Raw genomic sequence first — 26184 nt, forward strand, 5'->3', positions numbered from 1 at the left:
ATTTGTAGGTCATTATGACTGGCATGCTGGCTTTGAACAGAGGTACAAGCTTTTGTCATCACTTGAAGATTTGTTTCCACAAAATATAACAAAGTGGTTGGAAAAAGAGCGAATCTCTCTTCTCATTGCCCAGTCCCTGAACTGCTGTCTGGAACTCTTGCCAACAGCAAAGAGTTTGCCTCCAGATGATGGATCTTGGCTGTGGTGCTGTTGGCATCTGTGCTACTGTTGGAAAGGCCATCAGCTCAGAAGTTATGAGACTTGATTCGGACTCCTTTCAACAACTCTCTCACCATCAGTCAGTGGGAATTATTGCAGTGTTCTTTAGGGCATATGAAGATAATTTTTCAACAAAGAACCACTGGGAAAAGCACTGAGAAGAAAGAAAAATTGAATCATAGAGTGCTCTACTAAAGGGAGGGAGCAACCAAGTCCACAACCTAAAGTGAAGAGTAGAAAGGATTTTTCTGCTGCTTCTGCACTCCATTTAAAGACAGAAAGAAAGAAATATTTGTCCCAATTCCTCTTCCATAAGCTGCCTCAAAAATCAATGATGCAATCTCTAGAAAGGGAAAGTTTTAACTGAAAAAATATCAGTCACATAAATAACAGTACAAGCCATGTCAGTGGATTTCAGCCCCCCAGAAAGAAATTTTGGTGATGGTAGACAATTAATTGAATCAGGATATAACTTTAATGATAGCTACAAAAGAGAAGTAAATTCTATGTGAGGAATATGACTTTTATTACTTTTCTCACAATCACCCTAATTTAATCGTATAAGAAATTATTTCAGTTGCACAAGTCAAGGTGTGATTGACTTTCACGGACACATGTAGAGAAACAGTGATATTTGTAAACAGATTGTAGCATTTTGATTTTTTTTACAATACATACATACAGTAGAAAAACAGTAAAAAACAAGTATGAAAATTGGAACGTCTATGAAAACTCTAATGATTTTCAGAAAGGAACCAAATGTGAGCAATTTCTAAAGATTCTCTCCAGAAGACTCCGTCGTCATTCTGCCTAAAGTTGTCCAGGAATCAGATTATTTCATGACAGTGAAACCAAAATGAGAGTACTGCTAAATTTTTCAACATCACATTTTATACCTAATGCCAATTTATTCCAAGTTTTGAACACAAAATGCAGATCATTGCTTTGCTGTACTCTGCATGTCAAGTCAAAAACTAAGAGTCAGAAAAAAGAAATCAGTTAGCATCACATTATCAGTTAGCATGTTTTCTGCTAGAGTTATGAAATTATTTACAGTTCTTTCTAAAGATCAGCCATTTTTCTTCAGGCAACTAAAGATTAAAGACTTCATCAGTGATTATCACAAATGGTAGCCTGAGCACACTGATTAAAGATACTTGTCATTATATCTTACAAGGAACAGTATACCAGTTCTCTTGCTATTTTAGAAAAATTATGTACTGGACATCTGCTAGAGTCCCAGTCACAACTAATCCCCATTTGCATAAGCAAGACACTGAAAGAGTCCTAATCTTTTAAAACTACCCATTAAAAATGCATGCTAAAGCATGAGAGATCTCCCTTCCCTTCCATTTTCTTCCTTCTCCTTTTCCCTTTCTATGTCTTTCTCATATCATATCATTTTATGATGCCCTGAGGAAAGGAGCAAGGGAAACAAGCTAGGAAGATGGTTGCTAAGGAGAAAAAATATAAAAAGATGTAAAAGGAAAATCTACAATATAGTTCCTATGCATGGAAGGAATTGGAAAGTATAAGATACGTCTCTTCTTGAAAATAAACTGAGCTTTCAGGACACACTGCAATTCCCACGATGGGTCTTACATGGGTTATTCTCTGGTTATAACCTGCCTTGATCTGAAAAAGTGACATGTAGCGATTTAATAGCACCAAGTAGAAGAACATAAGAACAAATTGCAAATGACTTCTGTGTGACATAAAAGCGTGGGGTTTGGTGTTTTGTTTCCAGTATTATACTGAAATAACCTCATTTTTTCATATATTGCTATGAAGAAGAAAGTACCAGCAAATTGTCTTTGGGAAAGAACTCTGTAATTCTATATAAATGACATTCCTAGTTCTTGTATTAATCCAGACATAAACTTAAGTCTTCTGGGATAGCTACATTAATGCTATGTGGGAGAAGAACACTTCTCATCAGACATTGACGCCTTATTAGTGGGAACTCATGATTAATCAATTTGATTACCTACAAGTCAACTAATCTGCAGTGCAACTGATAGCCAAATGAAAATAAGATTATTGTGAGTACAACTTATTAATAACCTGCATTATGTCTTGATTATAACGCAGCAGGCATGTGATGCACAATATTACAAAGTCATAAAAACATCTTGACAGAAGTGAATACGGAAGAGGTGTGCGATGGAGAGTAAGGTATAAAATTGCAGAAGTGTGAGTGCCAATTTAGTTTTCAGTTTTTAGTCCAGTAATTTTCAGTTCTGCAAGGAACATTTTATTTTTATTCTTTTGTAGATGTAGATGTAGATCTGCAGATATTTTTCTGTGTCTAGTTTTTATGACTGCTCAGATCACATGAAACCATAAGTCTGTGTGATGTTCTAAGACATCCAAACATCATCCAAATATCCAAAGCAACACCCTAAACGTGGGAAGAAACAATTTACCAGTCACCAATGGGAACTGAGATGCCCTGAGAGAAACCAGCTACACACAGTTCATGGGTCTGCTTTATGCCACAACATCTCCCAGGTCCTTTTGAATATTTTTAATCCCCTCTTATTGTATGTATACACCATATGATTGTAGTTCATAAGAAGAAATCCTTAGAAAGTAGTAGTACATTTTCTTATTTTACAGATTATTTTCTACTGATCTTTTGTCCAGAAAAGCATCTTCTTTCATATTTATCTAACAGCAAAAGGAACAAATCAACAAAAAATAGCCTTGGTGTCATAACTTTTCTTGAAAGGAAAAGCATGGCACAGAATTAAAACAAAATAACTTTGTCCTACCCTCCATCATGGTTCAAGAAACTCCCTGCGTACAGGAAGAGAGAAAATATTAGAGAGATATGGACAAAGAGATGGAGGAAGGGAAGATCCCTGTTTCCTATGTAGGACAAGAGTGGAAAGCTAAATAAATGACTGACTGACTGACTGACTGAATGAATGAATGAATAACAAGGCTTAGAGAGGTTCAATTACTATAACTTTTCCGCTGAGCTGAGAGAGGATAATACTGTCAGTGGTGTTTGGAATTCACTTGTGGAGTGCTAGGAAAATCACATAGGTACAGTCCAGAGCTGCTGGCATTTAATTAGCCTCCATGTGGATAAGTCAGAAGTGCCGAACCAGGAGCCTTCAGGATCTATCACAAAGCAGTAGTACCTCAGCAGTGTGAATGCAGATGATTAACATAGTAAATGGTGAGAGGAGCTGATGATAGGTATGAACCTTCTTTGGAAATGAAGCTAGTAATGTGTACTTTTAATAAAAAAAGAAAGCAAACTGAGTAAAATTGAGTTTCTTGAGGAACAAAAAGGTAAAACTGGTTGTATGACCTAGAGATGATATATCAAGATACGAACCATATACTTCATATATAGGAGGCACTTGGAGGCATGAAATTCAGATTTTAAGAACAAGTCTAGCTTTTCTTAGAGCTCAAGCACTAATGTAAATGCAGCTGCTACTGAAGCTAAACGTTCATGTACTGTCTGAACCATATCTCTAGTCATCTACTGAGTATGATAACACTAATGAGAAGAAAACTGACTTTTGTGAGCAAGTCTGCTTCACGATAGTGGAGAATTTATGAAGCCTGTGAAATTGGATACTTTATTGAGTTAATAAGTGCTTCAGAGATACTGAAGTACCCACTTGCCAAGGTTTTAAACTACACAGCTCCCAGTCTTGAGGCTGAGGGTGCAATAAGAATGATTTAGAACTCCTACCCATTACAAACTTCCACTCACATGGAAGTATTCTTGAATATTAATTGTGCCGCAGATGGTGGAGAGTAAAGCTCTTTTTTGTCTACTGACAAGAGATAGACCTCAAACACTAGAAAATCCCTATTGTTCACAGCATGTCAGAGAACCAGCAGATTCAGTTCTGTACAATAAGCATCAGAAAGACAACACTTGGCCAGCAGATGCCTCTTAAGGTCATAGAACCAGAGACTTCTCAGATCAAGAACAACACAGAAATGCACACAATCAGCAGAATTGATTATGGAGATGAAAACAAAAACGAAACAAAACATGAAATCTGGCATATTCCAAAACAAACAGTTTTCCTGCATTATATGCCATAAAAAAAGAATTATCTGAAATCTCCTTACCATTCAAAACAGCAGGGATTTTTCCACGCCCTGCTGCTCAATAAAGTGCTTGTTTGTCTTAGAAGAGAAGATATGCTGATTGTTATAGCCTAGACTTTAACTAGTTCCTTACAACTAAAGAAAAAATGTAGTGGTATATCTAGAGCTAGGGTATCTAAGAATTACTGACTTGGACATGAAACAGACAATGTCCAATCAAGAATGTATAAAGAGGAATAGAAAAGTCTGTGATTTTTGTCTAATAAGGATCTATTCTCATGACAACTGAAGATGATTGCATAATTCCCGAATGCTGGACACATCTATAGTCCAGATGAAGTTATCTTTTATAAATGCATCCAAACAGTCTTGAAGGGAATCTATACACTTTTAAAGGGATATAAATTCTATTCAGTATAAAGCATTGCAGCACTGTGAGAAATATTACTCCTCATTCTTTAAATTAGGTATGGCTTGATATGAGCTTCAACATAAAACAGCAGTTAGTCATAAAGTCCTCACTTCATGTCAGACTTAGCTCCTCAGAGTAGTTCCTTTCCTAGCTCTTAATTTGTACTTTTTACATTACACTAAGAGATGTAATCTTCACTTATTATCATAAATCACGTATAGCATATGCAAAATCCATAGACATAGGCCATCACAGTCTATTAAGTTAAAATATTCAGATCAAGAACAGATGTCATGACTTATATAGGTTTCTCAAGCTAAGTAAATGCACACCTGGACATGCAGACATTATATTTTTAATTGATCAGTTTGATGCTCAGTTGACCTGCAGCATAGCAGAGAGCTAAAGCCTATTCATGATAGAGTACTTGACAGGTCACCTACTAGGACAGTAATTATGCTGTCATTAAAAAAAAAAAAAAAAAAAAGGAAAGAAGGTCTGCAATCAAAGAAGATTAGTCAAAGTGGATAGAAAATAGGGTTTGCACCTGAGGCAAATATTTGGTAAGGAAATAAAATTTCCTAATCAACAACAGAGATTTTTCTGCAAAAAATGAAATGAAAAATAGGAGTTGGTAGTCAGCCTTTACATTTATCTTCTTAAAACAGAGATTTTTCCAGAGGATAATGAAAAGTAAGAACCGTTCTCCAAATAAGCCTCTCTCTTCTTATGTACAGACATACAGGGATTAGTTTTTTATGATAAACAGTTATTTAAATTTATATCTTGGGACTGTCTACTAGAGAAGCAGAGGTCAATTTCTTTGTCAGTAGCATACAGTGACCCAACAGCTCCAACAGCAGCCTCAGGCCAAACATTCTCTCAGTTTGTGTTAATTCCCTGACAGTTTTCCTGCAGCAACTGCCCGAGGTTAGTATATTATTAATATTTAGGTAGAAGAAAATACTTTCGACAGAAAGTTTGATAGAAGTTGAGGGCAGCATTATAATCAGAACCCTTGAATCTAGGTTTCCTAACAATGAGATGATTCCAGTGTTCTAGGTTGAGGCTCTAGATTTGCTAAAATATTTTTGACAAAAACATTAAACAAGCAAAACACTACAAAGCTAGCACTTTCCTGCTAAACAAGCAAACAAACAAAACCCAATTATTCATTATTTCAAACAGATCACTTCATTCTAAAAGCTGCACAATAATCTCTGTTCATCATCTACAGTAAATAGCAAGATCAAAGGCATGCACTAACTATGGGACCTGCCTCAAGTAAGGCAAGGTACATAACACCCCTTCAACAACATACACACACAGTACTCATTCCTCAGTATTTCAGACACAAGCCCTTCCAAGTTCCTTCTTGCCACCAGCTTTGGCCTGCTGCTAATCACAACATTATTAGTAACTATGCAAGGCCTCTGGTTGGTAAATATGAGATCTGAAAACAAGGATCTTTTACTGAATAATTAATTTCACCCTAAAGCAGACATCTGGTCAAGTGAACGCAACCCTGAAAGTTAATTGATAATCAGAGGAATATCCATTCTTCCTGAACTTTTCTGAAAGTGGTCTGAGCACCCAGTAGCTGTGAACGCAAATGCCAGGTAGTTCTAGAGAAATGAAAGATTCTTCAAAAGAACTCCCTATATTAGTGACATAAACCAGAGCATATTCTTTCAATACAACGTGAACATTTTGTGTGACCAAATAGAAGTGAAGTATTATTGTCCACCTTTCTTACCTCTGATGAAGTGGGTTTGCAGTAGCCAGCTCCAAACACAAGATTTTCTAATGACATACTGGATTGGTCTGGTCCTGTATCCAAGTTGCCTTTACCAAGCCATGAACCTTTCCCTGGACGAGCAAAGCTAAATGAAGAAAAAATAAGAAAAATAATCAGAGCAGTTTTGTTAAAGAAGAGACTTTTCCTCCCTTGTGAAGAAAATACTTGCAGTATTTATTTATTTGGCTATTTATTTCCAATCAATGTCATAAATCCAGACACCATGTTTCCCTTATTAAATGAACACTGTTCAATATGCACTAGCTAAAACTATGTGAATGGGGCTTTCTTTCTTGGCATTCAGTCCAATGGGTTGGATGTTATTTTTCCTTCAGTCCTTCCTCTGCTCTCTTACATGCCTTTTTCCAGCCTAACATCTCAACAGGACAACCTTTTCATTTATCTACATAGATAATGGTCTCATACAACTATTCATCAGCTTGCATTTTGATTCATGAAGCATTTTTCTGGTGTTAATCATATCACTCTTCTTGTTTGAATTGTATATGTTTCCTGTCTTATAGGATGAATTTCTTAATAATGAAAAACCATGCCTGGAGTCTGTTCAGCACTGTAACCACTGGAGTCCTGATGAATAACTAGGGAACTTACTCTGGATTAATCTGACCAAATGTCTACACCTCCACTGATGATGTAGGCTGGAGAGGAATGGGCATATCCAGGGTGTGAGTCATCTCTTTCTGAAGTGGTCCTATCAAAGAGGTCAGATGAACTTCATTCCCAAAGCACTTAGTTGTTATTGTGGACTATAAAGAGAGGTAAGGATGACTGCCTTATAAACAACTAAAATTAGGTGATATAAATGCAGCTAGTATGTGCTGTGCATAAACTACATCAAGATTTGGAGAGAAATAAGGCTACTCATGGAGAATACATTGAGAAAAAAAAAAAAAATCTGAGTCTAAAAACTAATGCAAGCTACCACAGTTGATCTTAAAAAGCACACAGGTAAAGGTGGAATTGAAATAATTAATTGCTCAGAAGAAAAAAATCCCATCACATTTGCTGTTCATACTCAGTGCAGATGTAGTGTCACTGAGTTTGTGCTTTCAGACCAGGATCACCACTCACCATCAAATGATGCTTCCCACCCACGTATCCCAGATTACCTCCTGCGAGGGGTAGCACAAAAAAACACTTTCCAGCTATAAACTGAAAGTAACAAAGGCCACAGGACAATAGCATTCACTCTGCCAAAACTTTCCAATTTGAGCATATGCCCCTAACTCAGTGTTTATCATGAGGCTATGTCGGTTCAGATCAGCCATAATTCATGTATCTCTACACTTTATTCAGTTTTTAAGGATAGGCTAGAGCACTGACTGCATTACAGAAACACAGGACAAATGAAAGAATCACAGAATCATAGAACCATTAAGGTTGGAAAGGATCTCTAAAATCATGTAGTCCAACCACCAACTCATCCCCATCATGCTCACTACATCTCTGTGTCACATCTATTCTTTTCTTGAACATCCCCAGAGATGGTGACTCTGGGGGTGTCACCTCCCTGGGCAGCCTGTTCCAATGCCTCACTACTCTTTCTTAGAAGAAATATTTCCTAATATGCAACATGAACCTCCTCTGGCACAACTCAAAGCCTCTCGTCCTATCACTGTTACCAGCAAGGGGAGGGTGTTTATGCTAAGACAAGACAAAAGAGAGGAGTAGAAATACTTGTTATCACCCAAATAATAGATGAGCTTCTGATGTGCAGGAACACTCAGTAATATGCAACAATAGAAAACAAATTTCAAGTAAAATCAGGAAAACTGAAAAATTTCAGGCTAATCACAAATTCCCACTTCCTCTCTAAGCTGCTGTTTTTTGTATATCCCATACTAGCCATATACTAGCAAAAAGAACGTTCCATGAGGGGGAGGATGGTATAGAAAGTCTTTGCATCTATCTGGCCTTGTTAATGTGTATTAATTGATGCAATCCAACAAATTGCTAGCTTGCTGCTTCCAAGCAGCAGGAAGTCTTTCCTTACATTTAAGAAACAAATAAATAAATAAAATAAAGCAATTAAAAAGAACCAAAAGATAAACGGTGCACTGAATAATTTCAGCTGTTATTGGATGGTGATGTCTGCTCTGGTCTGTTGGAAAGGCTCAAGAAGCAGAAATAAAAAATGATTGCTGTGGTAACAGGGAGAAGCTTAAATAAACGTCGCCTACCCATGAAAAACTCATTTGAATATTAGCAAAGCTTTCAAAGGTTTTAAGGGAGAGAAAAGCACTTTTTAATGCTTTTTTATTTATTTATCTTTTGCTTTTACAGCTGAGAAGGGATTTTAATCTGCTGGTTTTATGGAAATTGACTTCACATAGCACTGTAAAACAGAAACCTTTTTTGGGAAACCTGCCAAAATGTCATCTGACTGTACAGGCAAAGTTTAACTGGATGTCTTACAGATTGTTGAGGTTCCCCTAGTGCCTTCTGAAGCACGTAATCATAGAATCAGAGAATGACAGAATATTCTGAGTCGGAAAGGACTTACATGGATTATCCACTCCAATTTCTGGTTCAGCAGAGGATCACTCAAAAATCAAACTCTGTATCTAACAGCATTGTCCAAACACTCCTTGAATTCCATCAGCCCCACTGCTGTTCCATGCCCAGCACCCTCGGATGAAGAACCTTTCCCTAGCCCTACCAGATCCTTCCCTGACACAGCTCCATGTCATCTCCTTGAGTCCTGTTGTTGTCACTCCTGTTGCTGTCCCTATGCTCCCTTCCTGTGGAAGATGTAACTGACAGTTTTGGTCATTTGGAGGTTTAAACTGAAAAAAAAAGAAGGCTTTGCACCACCCTTGAATGACATTTTGGGAAGAACTTTCTGACTTTGAGGTTATATTTATGCAATTATTTCTGCAGTCATGGTTATTTTACATGACTTTGAGTCCATGCCTTCCAATTTATAGTTTTAGCCTGTACAGAATCTTATGGACATAACTGCATATTGTAATATGTGCTAGACATTCTGTTCATTTTCAACCTGCTGTTGCAGAATTGAATGTGGCATCTTCTAGTTCTTGCACTGCACAACGTATTAAGTAGTCATTTCTTAGGTTTTATATTTGGTGGACTATTATTTAACATATAAATAAGATAACAGTTCCTTAGCACAATAAATAGATTGCTATTGATAAATATTAATTCAGATGTGTTATTGAACTAATTCAGAATAAATGCTTGAGGATACTTTAATAAAATAAAATATTCCCTTCTCCATTAAACTAATACAAAGTTAAGTGATATTTTTAAATTTTTCATTCATATTTTCAAGATGAAAATTTTTTTTCTTTGGTAAGCAAAATGTAAGTTCTTCACAAGTTGTAGCTTTCATTAGAATTGGGGGAAAATGGTAACAGATTGGACTCTGAATCTTATTTGCAAAAAATGATCATACATTATATGAAAAAGTAAAACTATAAAAATACAAAGTAAAACAAGACAAATCAAACAACAACAAAACCCTCACATTTCCAATTACAAGAAATGACAGTCTTATGACATTTCCAGAATGGAAGTTCAGTATGGAAACTTACTTATAGTTTTAGAATAATAGGTGGATATTTACAGGTTGTGTTCTCCTAGACTCCCCCTTACACAAGGATTTTCACTAAGGTTATAATGAGTGATTGTAAAATGCTTTGAGCTTCTTGAGTAAGATCTTAAGAATTATTAAAACAGCATTTTTAACAGAAAAAAAAAGTTCTCCCTAGATCCCAAACAGAGTCAGAGTGGAATCCAGATTGCAATCTGTAGTGATTCTGATTGCTGGAAAATACTGGTTAAGTTTCCCTGAACATAGCTTATCTTGCTATAAAATTTGAAATCAGACAAAGACAGATGGTAACAATTATTAATGTTTGTTTGTTTTTAATTAGAGTTTGACCCATAAATAATTTTTTCTTGTGTGATTTCTTGGTTTGTAGGTCAGGAGAATAGCATGTCAAAACAGAGGTTCACCACTGCAGGTGTAAAACAAATAGCAACAAATAAAAAGAAAATACACAGAATAATCCAGCAATTATTCAAGAATTCTTAGAGAGAAAAAAAATGGAACAGCATTTTTTTAATAAACATTTTATGGAAGGAATATTTCTTTCCCACATAAATACTCAGTTTTCTTTCTACAGATTACATTATTTCCAAATGAGGGAGAGGAAAAGTAAGTCATAACCTTTGCTACCCAGGATTAATTCTGTGGCAGTTTCAGACATAAGCTGCCCATAAGTAGGAGCCAGTTACACTCAGGATTGTAGGAAAATTGACCCAGCACCCAGATTCAAGGTGCACAGGAAGGTATAGAGATAGTGTGTATATCACACAGATATGTCACTGGTGGTGGTTTCGAGGAACAGGGCATAAAAGGATTTAGGTAAGATAAAATCACTCGAGGATGGCCAGGGCTGTCCTGATTCCTCAGTGCAGTAGAGCTGAGACGAATTAGGTCAGGACTGAAACCTTTAAATACCCAGTGTTCCTTTGATTCTGCTTCTTATTCCCACAGCAGCAAGCTCAGGGCACTAAAATATCAGTGTACAGATCTTGATTTCAGCACTTACAGAATGTTGGCACTTGTTTCAGAGATTATTCACAAGCTGTATTTTTTCTAACAAACAGTATAGTATGCCAACTCCTTTTGGGAAGGAGTGGTCCAAAGGTCTTTGGAATTAATGAAGCACATAACATGCTTCTTTCTGTGTGTGTCCTAAAAGAGTCCTACTTAAGAAAGAAACTGAGCATGAAGCATGCCTGATTTTGGACACAGTTCAAAGTGGTCCAGCTTCTCCAACCACTTCTGGGGTGCATTTTAGAAAAGTCAGAGGAGCCTGAAGTGGGAATTTTTAATCAAGCTATGGCTCTGTGCTCTGTAAGGACAAGTCAAAGTTTCCCTGCCCCTTCCCTGCTGTCCAGACCCCTCTCTGTAGCAGTGCTTCAGAGGGATTAGGCTGTCCAAGGAGCCTCAAGAGGAACTGATTCAGGAACACGAGCATCCCAACATGCTCCTGGTCATCCCATCCAGACTGACCTTGAATGCCTCCAGGGATAGGATATCCACCACATAGCTGGGCAATCTGAGTTGACTGGAAGCCTTCCTCATCTCCTGATCTAGGCTGCCAGCTCTCAATCAGTAAATGCATAAAGCCATTATTAGATGCCAACACCCCATTACAAACCTGAAGGTTATGCCTATGGGAAAAGCTGGGTCATAGATTTTCCATCCAGACTCCTGCAAAAAATCACTGAATCCAGAATTTCACTTATTCTCAGATCTATAAGAGATGAAGGCTTCAAAGTATCAAACCTAATAATAATATTTACTGTATAAGAAATTATTAACCAGGACAAACATTGGTATCAAAATATTCATTTTCTAAAAATTAGGTTTGATCTGCTGGAACTTTTTGTTTGTGAGCATTACTCAACAGGGAAAGGCTAGAATCAATCCTACTGCTTTCTCTACTATTTAAATGCAGGCATATGGGAAGGATTTGGAGTATCTAATTAGCCAACAGATCTAAGAAATACAAAAATCTGAGCCCATAGGGAGTATGTGAGCAGACAGCTATTTCAGGCAAAGTTGTTCTCCAGGATAATGTCAAAACAGAAGTAAATTTTAATTCCAAATAATATGTGAGGGTGTTTTTTTTTTTTTTCTTTTTTTTTTTTTCCCAGAGTATATCTAACAAGAATCCTTGTTGTAATAGATATAAGAATACAAATATGTGTAGAAATAAAGTATACAAATGTGTAAAATATTATGATAGAACAGTTTAAGGCAGTAAAATAAAACATAGTAAAATGCAGCATTTATGTCTTTCCCAGGCAATATAACAATTTTATTTTTACTATAATGTGACAAAAAAGACTTTCCAATCATTCAGGGTCTTTCTGTTGCATTGCAAATAAAAATGTGCTTTTAAAATTAAACCTTTAGTTCCATGGTCTCAGTAAGCTCCAATGACAAGTGCTAAGCAAGTAAGCTTAGAGCTGGGAGAAGAGAAAATAAGTTTTATTGGATTGGTTTTGTTTCAAAATGTTTCACAGTGACATTTCTTTCATACTATTGACTTCAATCTGATTTATATGTAGAGAATGCATGATATAAGAATTCTTTATACTTTGAATATTTATCAAAAATAAGACAAATCCTCAGTACCACACTTTAAAGCAATTTTACTGGCTTAAGCAAATGAAACTCTATATTGTGTTGTCAAAACCTTCATTCCATTACATTAAGTAAAAATATTGTATATTTCATAAATGTCCACAAAATTATATTCTAAAAGCTATAATAATATGACTGTAGAGCAGTTGCTTATTATGGGATTTATGCCTAATAGCTGTAACAACTCTCTGTAGTTCCATTTATTAGAGTATAACAAAGCACTGAAAACAGTAATTAAAGCCTGATAACTATGGCTCTTCCATTCTTTTGTATAGTAGAACAATGGATAAATTATCTGAGCAAAATGATCCGGTTAGGAGTAGTCTGATACAATTCAATTCACTACTTTAAATATCTACATGTACCAACGAGGAAATATCAGGAGTTACCTGCACCTCAGTGGAGGAAGAAAAGACAGATCTGTTGGTCTTATGTGCTAATGCAACTCACACTGCTGTCACTGCTCAACCTTTTATAACCATAATTCATTGTATGCCACCAAGTACACACCATACATTTACACAAAGGAAGAAACAAGAAAAGACACATTAAGTCAAAACAGGAAACCTGAGAAAAAAAGTGAGTCTAGTCTAGATTGCACAGTCTTTGACAAACTCAGTAGACATTTGGCATACAGCAAGGCTTGCTAGAATAAAAAAATTGAACGGTGCTGAACACCGCATTTTGTTCCAGAGCCCAAAGAACTCTCTTCCTCTCAGCACTCTTATCTTCTGTGATGACCAGACTGGACAGAAAGTAAATTGCCTTAAAGACATTTGCTTCTCCTCACCTGCTCTAAGTAGTAGAGGATATTGACCCCTAGTCCTGTTTTATTTGAAGGAGTTCTGAACTACTTTCTTGTCATTATGAATCAGAAAACACAAATCACACCGTGGCACCTAGTGTTACACTGCTGCACGATCAAATCAGATGCAAGGTAAAACTTCAACAAAAGGCTTATCAAGTACTGATTCATGCATACTTCCTTCCAGCCTTTTTATGAATTATGCTAATGCCCAGAGGCCAGAAATGAGATTAGAGACCTACTGTCCTAAATGCTTTACAAAGTAAGTGAAAAAAATGTTAATGTTCTCAGGTGCTTTTTGACTCAAGAGAAAAGACAGACAAGGAGAAGAGAAATTTCACTAGCGTTACAGGTGGAGAATAAAGAGATCAAGTCTCTGAAATTTCTGCAGACTGATAGTTTTTGGTCAGATCCTGAATGTCTTACCAAGGGAAGAAGCTTATGTCAGAATCTGAAACTAATCCCCAATCTCTAGAAGCCTAGCCTAGATCTAAAAAAACTTGAAAATAAATTATAGTTTCCACTTCTTCCACACAATAAGGAAATGTATTCAGAAGAGAGATCTCTTCTGTCTTTCAAGAGACATTTCTGAATCCTTTACCTGATCAGAGGCTGGTGTAATGCTACCAGTGACGCATGCACCGTGACGGATATCACTGACAGGTGGAAATAGTCAAACATGACAGGAACATGGTGGTGCAGACCTCTCTGGGGGTGGAAGTGAAGACACAGTGTACGGCTGCTGATCATGGGGATGGCTGGAACATCTCTCAGCCTAGAAAAGAAGGCAGTTTACAAGGATTAGTGAAAGCTTGAGTTGTCACAGCCTTTAACATGCTACAAGTAGCAGACTGGGAGATGGCCTGAGCTGAATTTTTATTACTTCCTGGTAAAATTCACAGCTTCAAAAGGATTTACATAACTGATGAGCATCTTATGTTATACTTCTACCTAATGTAATCACAAATGTAACAAATAGAAACATGACGTACATAAGAGAAATATATATGATGCAGATCCAATTTCTCTTGGTGATTATCCTTGCTGTCCATTCATATACCAGTTCTGGACTCATCCAGTGTTAATAAAAAGTAACAGGCAGGTAGAAAAGTGCTCAGCTTATTTGAATGTTCAAAGCCAGGATAGATCACTAATTGTAGTTTTCAGTGCAAAAATAATCTATTTTTCATCAGGCAGCCTGTGAGAGGTAGAAGCAGTCCTATGTCAGAGAGAGCAGGACATAGTCACAAAATCACAGAATCATGGAACTGTAGGGTTTGGAAGGGACCTCTGGAGACCATAATCCATCTCATAGCAGATTCCCTATAGCAGGGTACATGGGAAAGTAACCAGATAGATTTTGAGTATTTCCAGAGGAGAGTCCACAGCCTTTCTGGGCAGCCTGTTCTAGTGTTCTGTCATCCTCAAAGTAAAAAAGTTTTTCCTCATGTCCATATGGAACTTTCTGTGTTCCAGTTTGTGCCCAATGCTCTTTGTTCTGAAGCTGAGCACCACTAAAAAGAGTCTGTCCCCATCTACTTGACTCCTGCCCTGTAGATATTTATAAGCATTGATAAGATCTTCCCTTAGACTTCTCTTCTCCAGGCTGAACATTCCTGTCTCTCTCATCCTTTTCTCATAAGGGAGAGGTTACAGGCCCCTAATAATCTTTGTGGCCCTCCACTGGACTCTTTCTAGAAGTTCCCTATATTTTTTGAACTCTCTCACGCTCTTCTTAATGTACCCCAGGATACCACTGGCCTTCTCAGCCACAACAGTGCACTTCTGGTTCATGGCCAACCTGTTGTCCACCAGGACACCCTGACTCTTTTCCACAAAGCTGCTTTCCAGCAGGTGAGTCCCTAACACGTACTGATGGATGTGGTTATTCCTCCCCAGAAATGTACTACACCTGCTCTCGTTGAATCTCATCAGGTTCCTCTCTGTCCAACTCTCCAGTCTGTCTAGATTTTGCTGAATTTTGCACAGCCTTCTGGTGTGTCAGCTACTCCTCCCAGCTTTGTAGCATCAACAAATTTGCTGAGGGTTGATTCTATTCTCTCATCCAGGTCATCAGCAAAGATACTGAACAAGATCAGAGTCAACACCGATCCTTGGGGAACACCACTACTTGGAGTATCTTTCTACATAGCTGATGTGAAAAACTTTTTGGAGGAGGTCAAACAAAGGAGTAAGTGAAGTAACCACAGAGAAACAATACAGTTAGGATTGGGTTCTTCTATTTTCAGAAAATACAAATAAAAATTTTCAAATAGATGTTGCTTATGACTATTCTAGAATAATTTTTCTGGTATGCAGTCAACACAGTATCAAAATCACTTCTAAAGCAGGAAAATGAAATAGACTGGGATCATGCCTAACCCCATTCTCCTAAACTGCAATTCATTCCTAAAAAAGTTTATTTTACAGCATTAAATACACTTTTGATACAAGAAAATTGCTTTCCAGTGTTGCATAAACTCATAATGAGTTAGGTAAGTATAGTGTATGGCTAGTCCCAGGAAATTCCAGTAAGATTTGCAGAATATCTTTCTGTAAATATCATTACTTTTGTTTAAAGCATACCAGATAATTCCTTCAGATGATAGCAGATATTAAACATATGTATTAAGCCACAAATTCCTAAGAATCTGAAGGTTTCATTTCTTTTTATTCCTGGCTTCCATTTATGTTTGGTTTTCCTCCCTCCTAAACCCATCATCATCACAGTTGATGATTGACGGTCCCACCTGCCTGAGAGAATAAGGTCTCACTTCTTCTATCTTCAAGATAAAGGAAACGTGACTTGAAATTTTTTAAGGTGTTTTGTGGATATGAATGCAAACACATGAAACACATTTGCTGAAGTAATCAGAAGCGTTTTCTGTCATTCAGCAAGATTTAATAAGTTCTGGGATCACATCTACTGCTATGTCTCAGAAATGAATGCTATTTCCAACTTCTTCAAGATTTTGGGAGGAAATCAAAGTCAAGACTCTCTCCTCCTAAAATATTGAGACCTCTTTGGCTTCCACACATAAAAGCACTTAACATGTTCATAAATTCATCTTCAGCCACTTGGTTGACTCCTGAGATAAATGCATTCCTCAACCCCAGCCCCTCTTGGAGGTCAATAATATTTTCCTTTGACTTTATTAGCAAGAAGAAATAGAGCAGCATTTAACACACACTTAAAAATAAAAATGTTCTTTAGAAGAGGACTATGAGATACACTCTTCAAACACAGAGAGGAAAAATGGAAAGACTTCAACATTAAGGCAAACGAAAGACAAAAGCCCTTCTTTTCAAAGCCCTTCTTTTGAAAAGAACTCTCACTTCATTGAAGCCATTTTCCAAATGAGGAAACCTTTGTATTACCAAGTGAGCTTCAAAACAGCACTTACTGTTGTTCACTATCAGTAAAATGCAAGTCCAACTTGAGCTGAAAATCTGCCTCACTCAATGCATCTTCCACCTACAAAAGATAAAGGAAAGGTTACCTTCATAACTTGGGATCTACAAAATTGAAGGCAAAGGTTTTCCTGACAAAATCAAAGGCAAAAATACTAAGCAACAGTAGCATCCCTTTGCCATGGCAGAACAGAACAAATACAATAGCAGTCACTACTGAAGGAGTCAGGGAACCAGAGCAGTTGAAGGTGCTTTTGCCTGCTCATGGCGGTTCTGCCATGTCAAAAACAGTTTTTTTCTTGGTTGATAAATGGCCATGAAACCTTCTGGTTCCCTACTGTTATGACTCAGTTATGACCAAATATCAATGGCTCAGAGACTTATGACAATTTCTGGTCTCTCATAATTTGTCTTTTAGATAACTTGTCATCAAGCTGATGCCATCCAGACTCTCAGCGACTCTTCTCAGTGCTTGACAGATTAAGAAGGAAGTTTCTCACTGATTTGCACCTGAACCATATTCTTTGCAAAATACAAAGGAAAATATACTTCTGTTTTAGATGGCCTACATTAGACAAGATGGATTCTACGTTTTCCAGCAAGTTAGCACCTTCTTAGCAGAATATACAAAAAAATTCACCAAAGACAGCATCAGAGGAATCTAACCCAATTTGATTAGTAGGATTTGTAAAGGAAATAAAATAAGTTTAGATACATTTCCCAAAGCTCAAACTCCATCTGTGGTGTGCCTTTTCCTGTGGAAGCAAGAACAGTTATAGTCAAGGATTGATTGTACTTCATGAAAATAATTAAAGATGTAAAATACAGAGCCTTCTAATATGGTATTTCTCCTAGCATAATCACAGGCACTGAGATGTGAGAAGAAAATTTCAGCCTCTGTTCTCTAAAAATGAGCCTTCTCTTTTGTGTTTGCCTCAAAACATCTGGAAGTAAGTCTCCAGCAAAAAAGAAGGCTTTTTTTCTTTTTTAATGAGTTGTTGTCACCAAAATCACAGTTGCTGGCAATTGCAAAAGAAATAATCATTACTGAAGTTACACTCTGAATTTAAACTAGGAATTAAAATCAATTATAGAGCATCAGACAAAGCAAACCTCATCTGCCCACAGAGGGGTTGAAATTTTGGGTTTGTGCCTAAGAACTACTGAGTTCCTTCAGCTGTCACTGAATCTGTTTGAGTTTAGGCAAGTTGAACAGCTTCAGATATAGCAGGCTAGAAACATTTGCCTAGAACGCCTTCAGGCAATGAGTAGGTATCTGAGAGACTTAGAGAGATTCATTCCTGCACAGGATCATGCATTAAGGTGCAACTGAGTAACTTTATTTTTAGTTCCACAACTTTGTTGAAATCAGATTGCTCAGCACAGTGCAAGAACCCACATATAATCTTATCATAGTACTCACTACAGAGATTACACATTTTCCTTTGTATATTGGAGGTTTAAATTATAAAGCTAGTGAAAATTGGACTGTGGATTTAAAATAACTGAAATCTTCAGGAGAAAATATCATTAAAATGCTTATGTATAGGTTGAACATCTAAATCTTTTTTCTCCATGTACACACACTATCTAGAAGCCAATCCAACTCTTAGACATGACAGTTACATATAAAAGTTATATGATGAAAGTTACTGTACCACTTTGATTCATGCTGGATTTTCTTGTGTTTTACTTATTTTCATGTATTAGAACCATAGCAGCATTAAATCTTTTGCAAGGGAAAAATTGAAATGTCCTTCCCATGGTTCATACAGAAGAGACATTGAAATTTCTATCATTTGTCAGTATGTAATAATACTGTCTTTAAATGAAATATTCATTGTTTTTCTTAGTACTACTGGGACTGTTATGGTTATTTCCACATTTATCATCAACAGAATGCATAGTTGTCCAAAAGTTTGACATACCATCAGTTTTGTTGTATATTAATGATTAAAATTACAACTGATGAAAGAGGAGATGAATACGTTTCTGGAAATACAAAAATTTAAACTGTTTACATCAGTCTAATGCTGCCCTGTAGTTTCTTGTAACACTAACTTGTATCTCATGGAAACTTCTTCATTAATGGACTGACTGAGTCAACATTTCCCCTGGTATCCAATCTTGGCCCAGCTTGTGAAAAAAAACACAACATGTTTGGTTGAGAGCACAAAATACTCCAGGAAACACTGTTCAGAATTCAGGCTCTTTTCTATCCTCTGACTGTCTCATCACCAAAAGAATACATTGGTAGGGAAAAGTATTTTATTAAATACTCTTTGGAATCCATTCAGTAAAAAGTTTTGTATATGAAAAACAGAACAGAAGCATTTCATGCACTAAAGTGTATATGCAAACTAACATATTCATATTTCTCTTGAAGCAGTCTTGAATCAAATGCATCATTTCAGATTTGTATTTTATTTTTTTCAGGTTTATGTTTATTTCTTTGATTTATTATCTAAGAGCAACTCTATAAATGAAGTTTCCACAACTTCTGTGATGTACTTCCATAATATTTAACAGTTTATCCAGGTTGTCAGTCTGAATGATCTGGCTGTCTCTTCTCACTTAAATTTCTCTGGAAAGTAGAAACTCTACAATTACTGTTATGTTCCAGCATGCCTCATTTTATCCTCCGTCAGCTACTAAATTGTTCTCCAACTGAGTCAGCAAGCAAGGAGACAAGTTACTTGTTTTAATGCTTGATAAAAAAAGGCAGAGCTCCTTCTTTAGCAAGACTGAAAGAAAATTAGTCTTCTCTGTAACAACGAAGTCTGCAAAATTGTTTTGAATTCAAAGAGTACTGCATTCTGGGATAACATAGAAAAAGGCATTTAATACAGTTTCAAAGCACCATTTAAATGGTGAAAGCATGTTCAAGTGTCACTTCTAGATGGATAATTGAGATTTCTTCCATATAACATCAGACAAAAATTTGAGTATCCATCTGGACTGTGCAGAAATAAAACAGTAGCAAATAATCTAATCTTAACATGCACATGGCTATTTTTTTTTCGTGTCTTTTTTTTTTTTTTTTAATTGAGCCTATCTCATCAACAAAACTACCCTAGCACCATGAGGAGAAGGCATACTGCTTCCTTGATGTAATATTTGATAGCATCAGCTCTGGCAGCAGAAATGACTTGGAGCATATAAACTCAATACCCCCACTTTGTAGCCTAACTACCTTGTATATTTACCGTATCGTTGGCTTAGACAAAAAAGCAGCTAACAAATGCTTCACCCTCAATCAAAAAGAAATACCACAGCACTAAACAGATTTGAATACAACTGACATCTATTGAATATTAAATAAATTAAGCAATGAACAGAATGTACTGACATGTAGGTAGTTCCACAAAGCTACATTGCAAGAATTGCATCAGACATATCAGATTATGTGACAGACATGCAATACTATGCAATACTCTCAGCAGTAGTTGCAAATAGAATAGAATCATAGAATCAAAGAATCACCAAGAGGAGTCTTCTGAGCATGGTGCCCTGTTAAGCAGCACTCTTTGCTTCCTCCCGTATTTATACTGAATTTTTACAATCCTGGAGGATAAAATAACACAGCATAAATCTGAGGCCTAGGAGCATTAAGAAGTGAATTTTGCTAACCGCATAAGGCAGAAAGTTTTACAAACCTTTACCTTTTTGCATTTGATTCTTTAGAATATCTTCAGCAGCTCATTTGGGGCCAAGAAACCTGTTAATCATCATATACTACACACTTGAAAAGTCAGAACAGTCATCATACAGAGATAAGGGACTTTTCTCTTTATAAAATCTCTCTGTACAAACACAGAATTGGGCAGTTATCTTTTTCCCAAGGGACCTCCTCTATAAAGGTGAGTGTGATGGACATGGGACAGAAGAGTCAGGATGAGTTTTAACTGAGAGGAGTCTTGTGGGATTATTTCTTCAATTTTGTGAGGTGCACAGCTCTTCTGAATATTAATGCAAACATCATCAGAAATCATCACTGCTTAACAGAGTGGAAACTGCTGTAATTTGAGGGGTGGGATGCTTAATCAGAGATGTTCCACTGTGGAAGGATAAAATTAACATTCAATTAAACATGTTGGAACATTTTTCTAATGAATATTAATACATTTAATATTTTTTCTTGTAAGCTTTCGAACAACAATTCAAGGGGGGGATAAATTGATCACAACTTACGATAAAAAGAAAAGTGAGAAGGAAATGGAATATAAGAAATAAGTCTAAATTAGTTTCTTTACCCATTTTAATTTAGATCTTTATATAATCCAAGTACATATGGGTTGCAATCAGTGCAAATAGAAATTTTAAATATCTTCATGTTCAAAGTTATACAATAAAGATCCGTTGAGCATCTCTGGCCCAATGCACAGCACACGATTCATGCTGGCTGTTCAACTAACAGGATCTAATTTTGACAGCAAGCTGATCTGACAAAAAACAACTGATGTCATTTGTCTCTCATTATCACTAACAGAAGATCCTAATGCCATATACTCTGTACCAGTCGTTGTGCAGGAAAGCACAGAAATGGCACACTGGGCTACAATCAATTGTCATGCTCAAATGAATCTTTCTCCTCCTTCTGTGTAAAATTCTGGAAAAATTGTACTCTCTGTACTCTAACATTACTCCTGTCTTGTAACTCTAAGATACAGGGAAAAACACTGGAAGACATTGGTTTCTGATCAATAAGAGGAAGTCAGGTATCCCTCACAGGATGAGTGCTTCAGATCATGTACTTAATTTGTGTGGGTGCTTGGCTTGAGGGAGTTGACACAACAGAAAAGCAATAGGGACAGTAAGCTATAGCAACACACATCCCTGCTGTCTGGAGCAGTGATAAGAAAAGCTAAGAGGCCTTTGATGGAAAGCAATTGGGCAACTTGGTCACAATCTTGTGGCTGCTAGGCAAAAGAACAGTCAAAAGGAAAGAGGAGAAGGTAATAGTAAAATATGATAAGGGGAGAAGCAAGATGAAGAAGACTGTTGACTTTGTCAGGTGAAATTGATCTATGCAGACGTAGAATGGGCAATCTAATGCACAAATGACAAATTATAGTTGACACACTTGAGTTTGAGTTTCTGATTCACTGACACACTGCAGGATATCAACATATTATTCCACTAGAAAGCCATGGTGTATACTATATTTGGTAATAGGCATGGAGCCCAGGTTCTATCTATCCTAATATAGATGTTAACAGTGTAGGCACTTGCATCTAAACAAATTATCCCAAGCACCTTCATTAGCATATATATATGATGAGTACAGATTCTCCTAATCCAGATGCTGACAGTAGGTCAGATAATTCATGTACTCACCTCTATCACTTATACTGATGAGACCTGTGACAGCATATAGGTTCCATGGTAACATCTCAAGTGGAGGCATTTATGTGATGGACACTTAAAGTCAGGTATGAGGAATCCCAACCCTCCTGTTTTTTATGGACATCCCAAGACAACTCACCCTTTCGCCATCCAGAAGCAGATGTACTCTGAAGTTCATCGATTCATTAAGAATGATCTCTTCATTCCTGTACAAAATCTGAAATATTCTGCTGTAAACGTTGTTTTCATGCACACAGGCTGAGCAAAGGCTGGAATCATCTGCACAAAACACAGACAGACTGCTGGTGTGATTTCTGCAGGGAGACTTTTCTATCTTATGCTTTCACTTCATGATTATTTAGGCCAGTTTTATTATAACTCGTAATTAAACACTTGCATTCTCAATAATTAATGTTAATGGAGCAGGTTGTTGCAGGTTTCCAACCACAGTATTCAAAGAAAAAAAATATTAAACAGAACCAAACAGGTTGGATTTCAAAGTGAGAATAGCTAAACCTGTGTCAGCACTTACCCTAACTTTATTTCTAATGAAACCTAAAGCATCATATGTTCCCCAGGGGATCTTCAGAAGCTATGGGTGCTCTCCTGAAATTCTTCAACTTTTGTCTACAGTGAGCATATGTCAGAAAAGGGAATTTTCTTGTTACCTCTGGTGCTTCTAGAAGTCACTACCTGGGAGGGAAAACAACAGCTAATAGCACATTTCAAATAAGGAACCCCAAAGTGCAGAGGCACCTTGGTTGAAATTATAGAAAAAGAAGTACATTTTATCCAAGTTGATGAAAGTCCTGTGTAATCCTGCAGGCCATTGGCCCATGTGAGAGATGCCAAGTTGGCCCACACAAAATAGACTGAATGAAGGAAATCAAGAACAAAAGCCTAAGCTTCTTCCCATAGCTTTCAGAAAGTCAAAGTTTTCACCTGTGTGCTGTTATGTCACATGAGAACAAATAAGTTTCACATATACACAGGTAGAACTAGCCCTTCCTAACTTTGAATTCCTCCACTGTATGCAGTTTTTTCTGGCTACAGAAGAACCCATGGGTTTTAAGACACGAGTCATATGACAAAAAAGGATGAAAGATTTATAATGAGAAAAATTCAAATTTTCAAGAAGGTGACAACATTTGCCATGATGAGTTCCATCCACAGGAGTCTGTGATATTTGTGTGCTTACCTAAAGAGCAGCTGAGTACCAGAGTGAGGTTCTTTCCAATTCAGTCTTGGCAGTTAACCTGAATCACTTGTTAATGCTACTTCCATTGACACTGAGCAACAACTTGCAAAATTTACTTTCAGTCACTCCCATCGTTTTACAGCTTTCAGTGCTGGATGAACCTGAGCTTTTGAAATTTAATTCTTTAGCGAGTGGTAATTTGTAACACACCAGACAAGATGTGTTTAAAAAAGGTGTACCAGAATCAGTAGCTCAAGGAGAGACAGATCTTGCCAGGAAGCCAGCAAGCTTTTTAAAAAGAATAACAGTATCTCAGAAAAGTAACTTTTGGATATTTGGGTCCATTGTTTTGAGCCCACGTTCTGGGGTAGGATAAAAGCCCAGGTCAGAAAGTATTAGGGACCGCTGGTTTGTCAGGAGTTTCAAATCAGGACTGGTCAATTCTGCTTTGCTAAAGCTACTGCTTTGCTTCACATGCAAATATTATACATAATTTGCAATCAGAAGATGTTGAGTTGATACTGACAAAGGACTAAAAATTTCCAAGGGTAAAGTTTCTTTAAGGTGAAAAAAATAGAAAGGCTGAAAGAATGAAAGAAAGAAAGAAAGAAAGAAAGAAAGAAAGAAAGAAAGAAAGAAAGAAAGAAAGAAAGAAAGAAGGGAAAAGTACTAAATGTCACAACAGATAAGTGAATGGAGCCTTGACATTATAATCAATTGTAATCATTAGGTTTTGTGATGCCTGTCTGCTGGAACTGGAATACTGCAGACAAAGAAGTACCTTCTCTAAATAAATAAATAAATAAATAAATAGATAGATAGATAAATAAATAAATAAATAAGTTAATGAAAAGAGTCAGTGGGAAAGAGTTCATTAAAAGCAATAAGACTTCTGCTAATCAATTAGCAGGACCACAGGGATGTCAACCCAAACTGCATTAAAATCATTTTCCTATTAACGACTTTCACCAAGAACACCCATGTAATGAAGTGTTTCACCTTGCTATTGCCTTCCCACCACATATCCTTCCAAGTACTTCTGCTTAAGTCCAAGCAGCCTAGAGAAATACACATTTATTTCCTGGTGTTACACCCATTAGGCTAGAACATTCAGCCTGATTAGCCCTTCAAAGCATGCAGTCGTATTTATTTTAATTTAAACCTCATCATATTAGAGACACTGCAAAAATCATATTAGGGTTATAATGCATTCTTATTCCTATCTGGCAGACAAAGGGAGCTTTATGTTATTTGATTTGGATATTGATATACCGCTACTCTTCTAAGATGGAAAGTTTAATGTCATTTACTTTTCAAATGCACTTCTGCACAGACCACTGCTAGTGTGTAATTGCTTTAGGAGTCAGAGATGCAAGGTGGCATAAAGAGTCATTTCTCTTGCTGGGAAGGTCAAAATCAAAGACATGCAGATAAAATACAGTGCCAAAAATTGCTTAGTTTAAGAACAGATCTATGTGGGTCACTCCAAAAGTAATGCCTTCAATTTATTTCCATGGAAACTCCTACATATAAATAGAGAATTACACTGTTTGATAGAGAAAATTCTCTGCTACAAAACAAGATTTTTTCATCAGTCACCACCATTCTATCCAACTATCTATTTTCACTAGCAATGAATAAGAGCCGACATGCTGTGCTTGCAAAAATCTGCATTTAGTGGAGGTTTTTGTTTGGAGCAATTGTCACCATTGCTGTAACACACTACCCACCACCTCACTACACTCACATGCAGTTTTTGGTCTTCAATGTTCAGCAAGCATTAATGAATGGCAGCGTATACCTGGCTGCATGACCATACTCAAGCTTTTTTCACTCATAAGAAGTGAAGACAGACGTGTCCATAGTCTATTCCATAAAAACATCACCATCATCCCAGTAACTTCTGCAGATTTCTCCTTGTTCTTGAGAAGCTTTCTGACAGTTACGTTGTCCTAAATGCACAAACTTGTCAGCTAACAGGCACAGTAGCAAGCAGGCTGGCATTTACCGTGGCTGACATCCATCAGAGACCTGATAGCACCTTTATTGGACTAGATGACCCTTCAAACTCAAACTACTCTATGATAATCCTATGATGCTGATTGCTAGAAGACACAGGAGAGGAGAGCCACAAAGATGATCAGGGGACTGGAGCACCTCCCCTGTGAAGACAGGCTGAGGGAGCTGGGCTTGTTCAGCCTGGAGAAGAGAAGGCTGTGGGGGTGACCTCATTGCAGCCTTTCAGTACCTAAAGGGAGCCTACAAACAGGAAGGGAATCAACTCTTTGAAAAGGTTGATAATAGCAGGACAAGGGGAAATGGTTTTAAGTTGAGGGAGGGGAGATTTTGGTTGGATGTCAGGGGGAAATTCTTTACAGAGAGAGTGGTGAGGTGCTGGAACAGGCTGCCCAGAGAGGTTGTGGTTCCCCCTTCCCTGGAGGTGTTCAAGGCCAGATTGGATGGCGCCCTGGACAGCCTGGTCTAGTATTAAATGTGGAGGTTGGTGGCCCTGTTTATGGCAGGTGGGTTGGAGATTCATGATCCTTGAGGTCCCTTCCAACCCTGGCCATTCTGTGATTTTATTATTCTGTGATTCTGTGACACAGCAGATATACACGTGCACATACACCCCCCTACATCCTCCAGCACAAAGCATAAGGTGGTGAGAGAGAAGCTTGAAACTCTCCCAAACCCCTTTGTAGCAAAA

At 37.2% G+C, this 26184-nt stretch overlaps 1 protein-coding gene across 2 annotated transcripts in view; it reads right to left on the reverse strand.

The window, feature by feature from the left end:
- FAM135B (family with sequence similarity 135 member B) overlaps positions 1-26184 on the reverse strand; it is a 183583-nt gene that overhangs the window by 39292 nt on the left and 118107 nt on the right. For both annotated transcript variants that reach the window (XM_090138030.1, XM_031591256.2), the window contains 4 exons: positions 22419-22558; positions 16927-16997; positions 14124-14297; positions 6471-6597 (listed from right to left, as the gene is read on the reverse strand). In XM_090138030.1, the coding sequence (XP_089994156.1) occupies positions 6471-6597; positions 14124-14297; positions 16927-16997; positions 22419-22558 (512 nt within the window). The remainder of the gene's footprint in view (positions 1-6470; positions 6598-14123; positions 14298-16926; positions 16998-22418; positions 22559-26184) is intronic.

The sequence above is a fragment of the Phasianus colchicus genome, chromosome 3, assembly GCF_987193195.1.
Source record: "Phasianus colchicus chromosome 3, bPhaCol1.hap1.1, whole genome shotgun sequence".
Classification (NCBI taxonomy): domain Eukaryota; kingdom Metazoa; phylum Chordata; class Aves; order Galliformes; family Phasianidae; genus Phasianus; species Phasianus colchicus.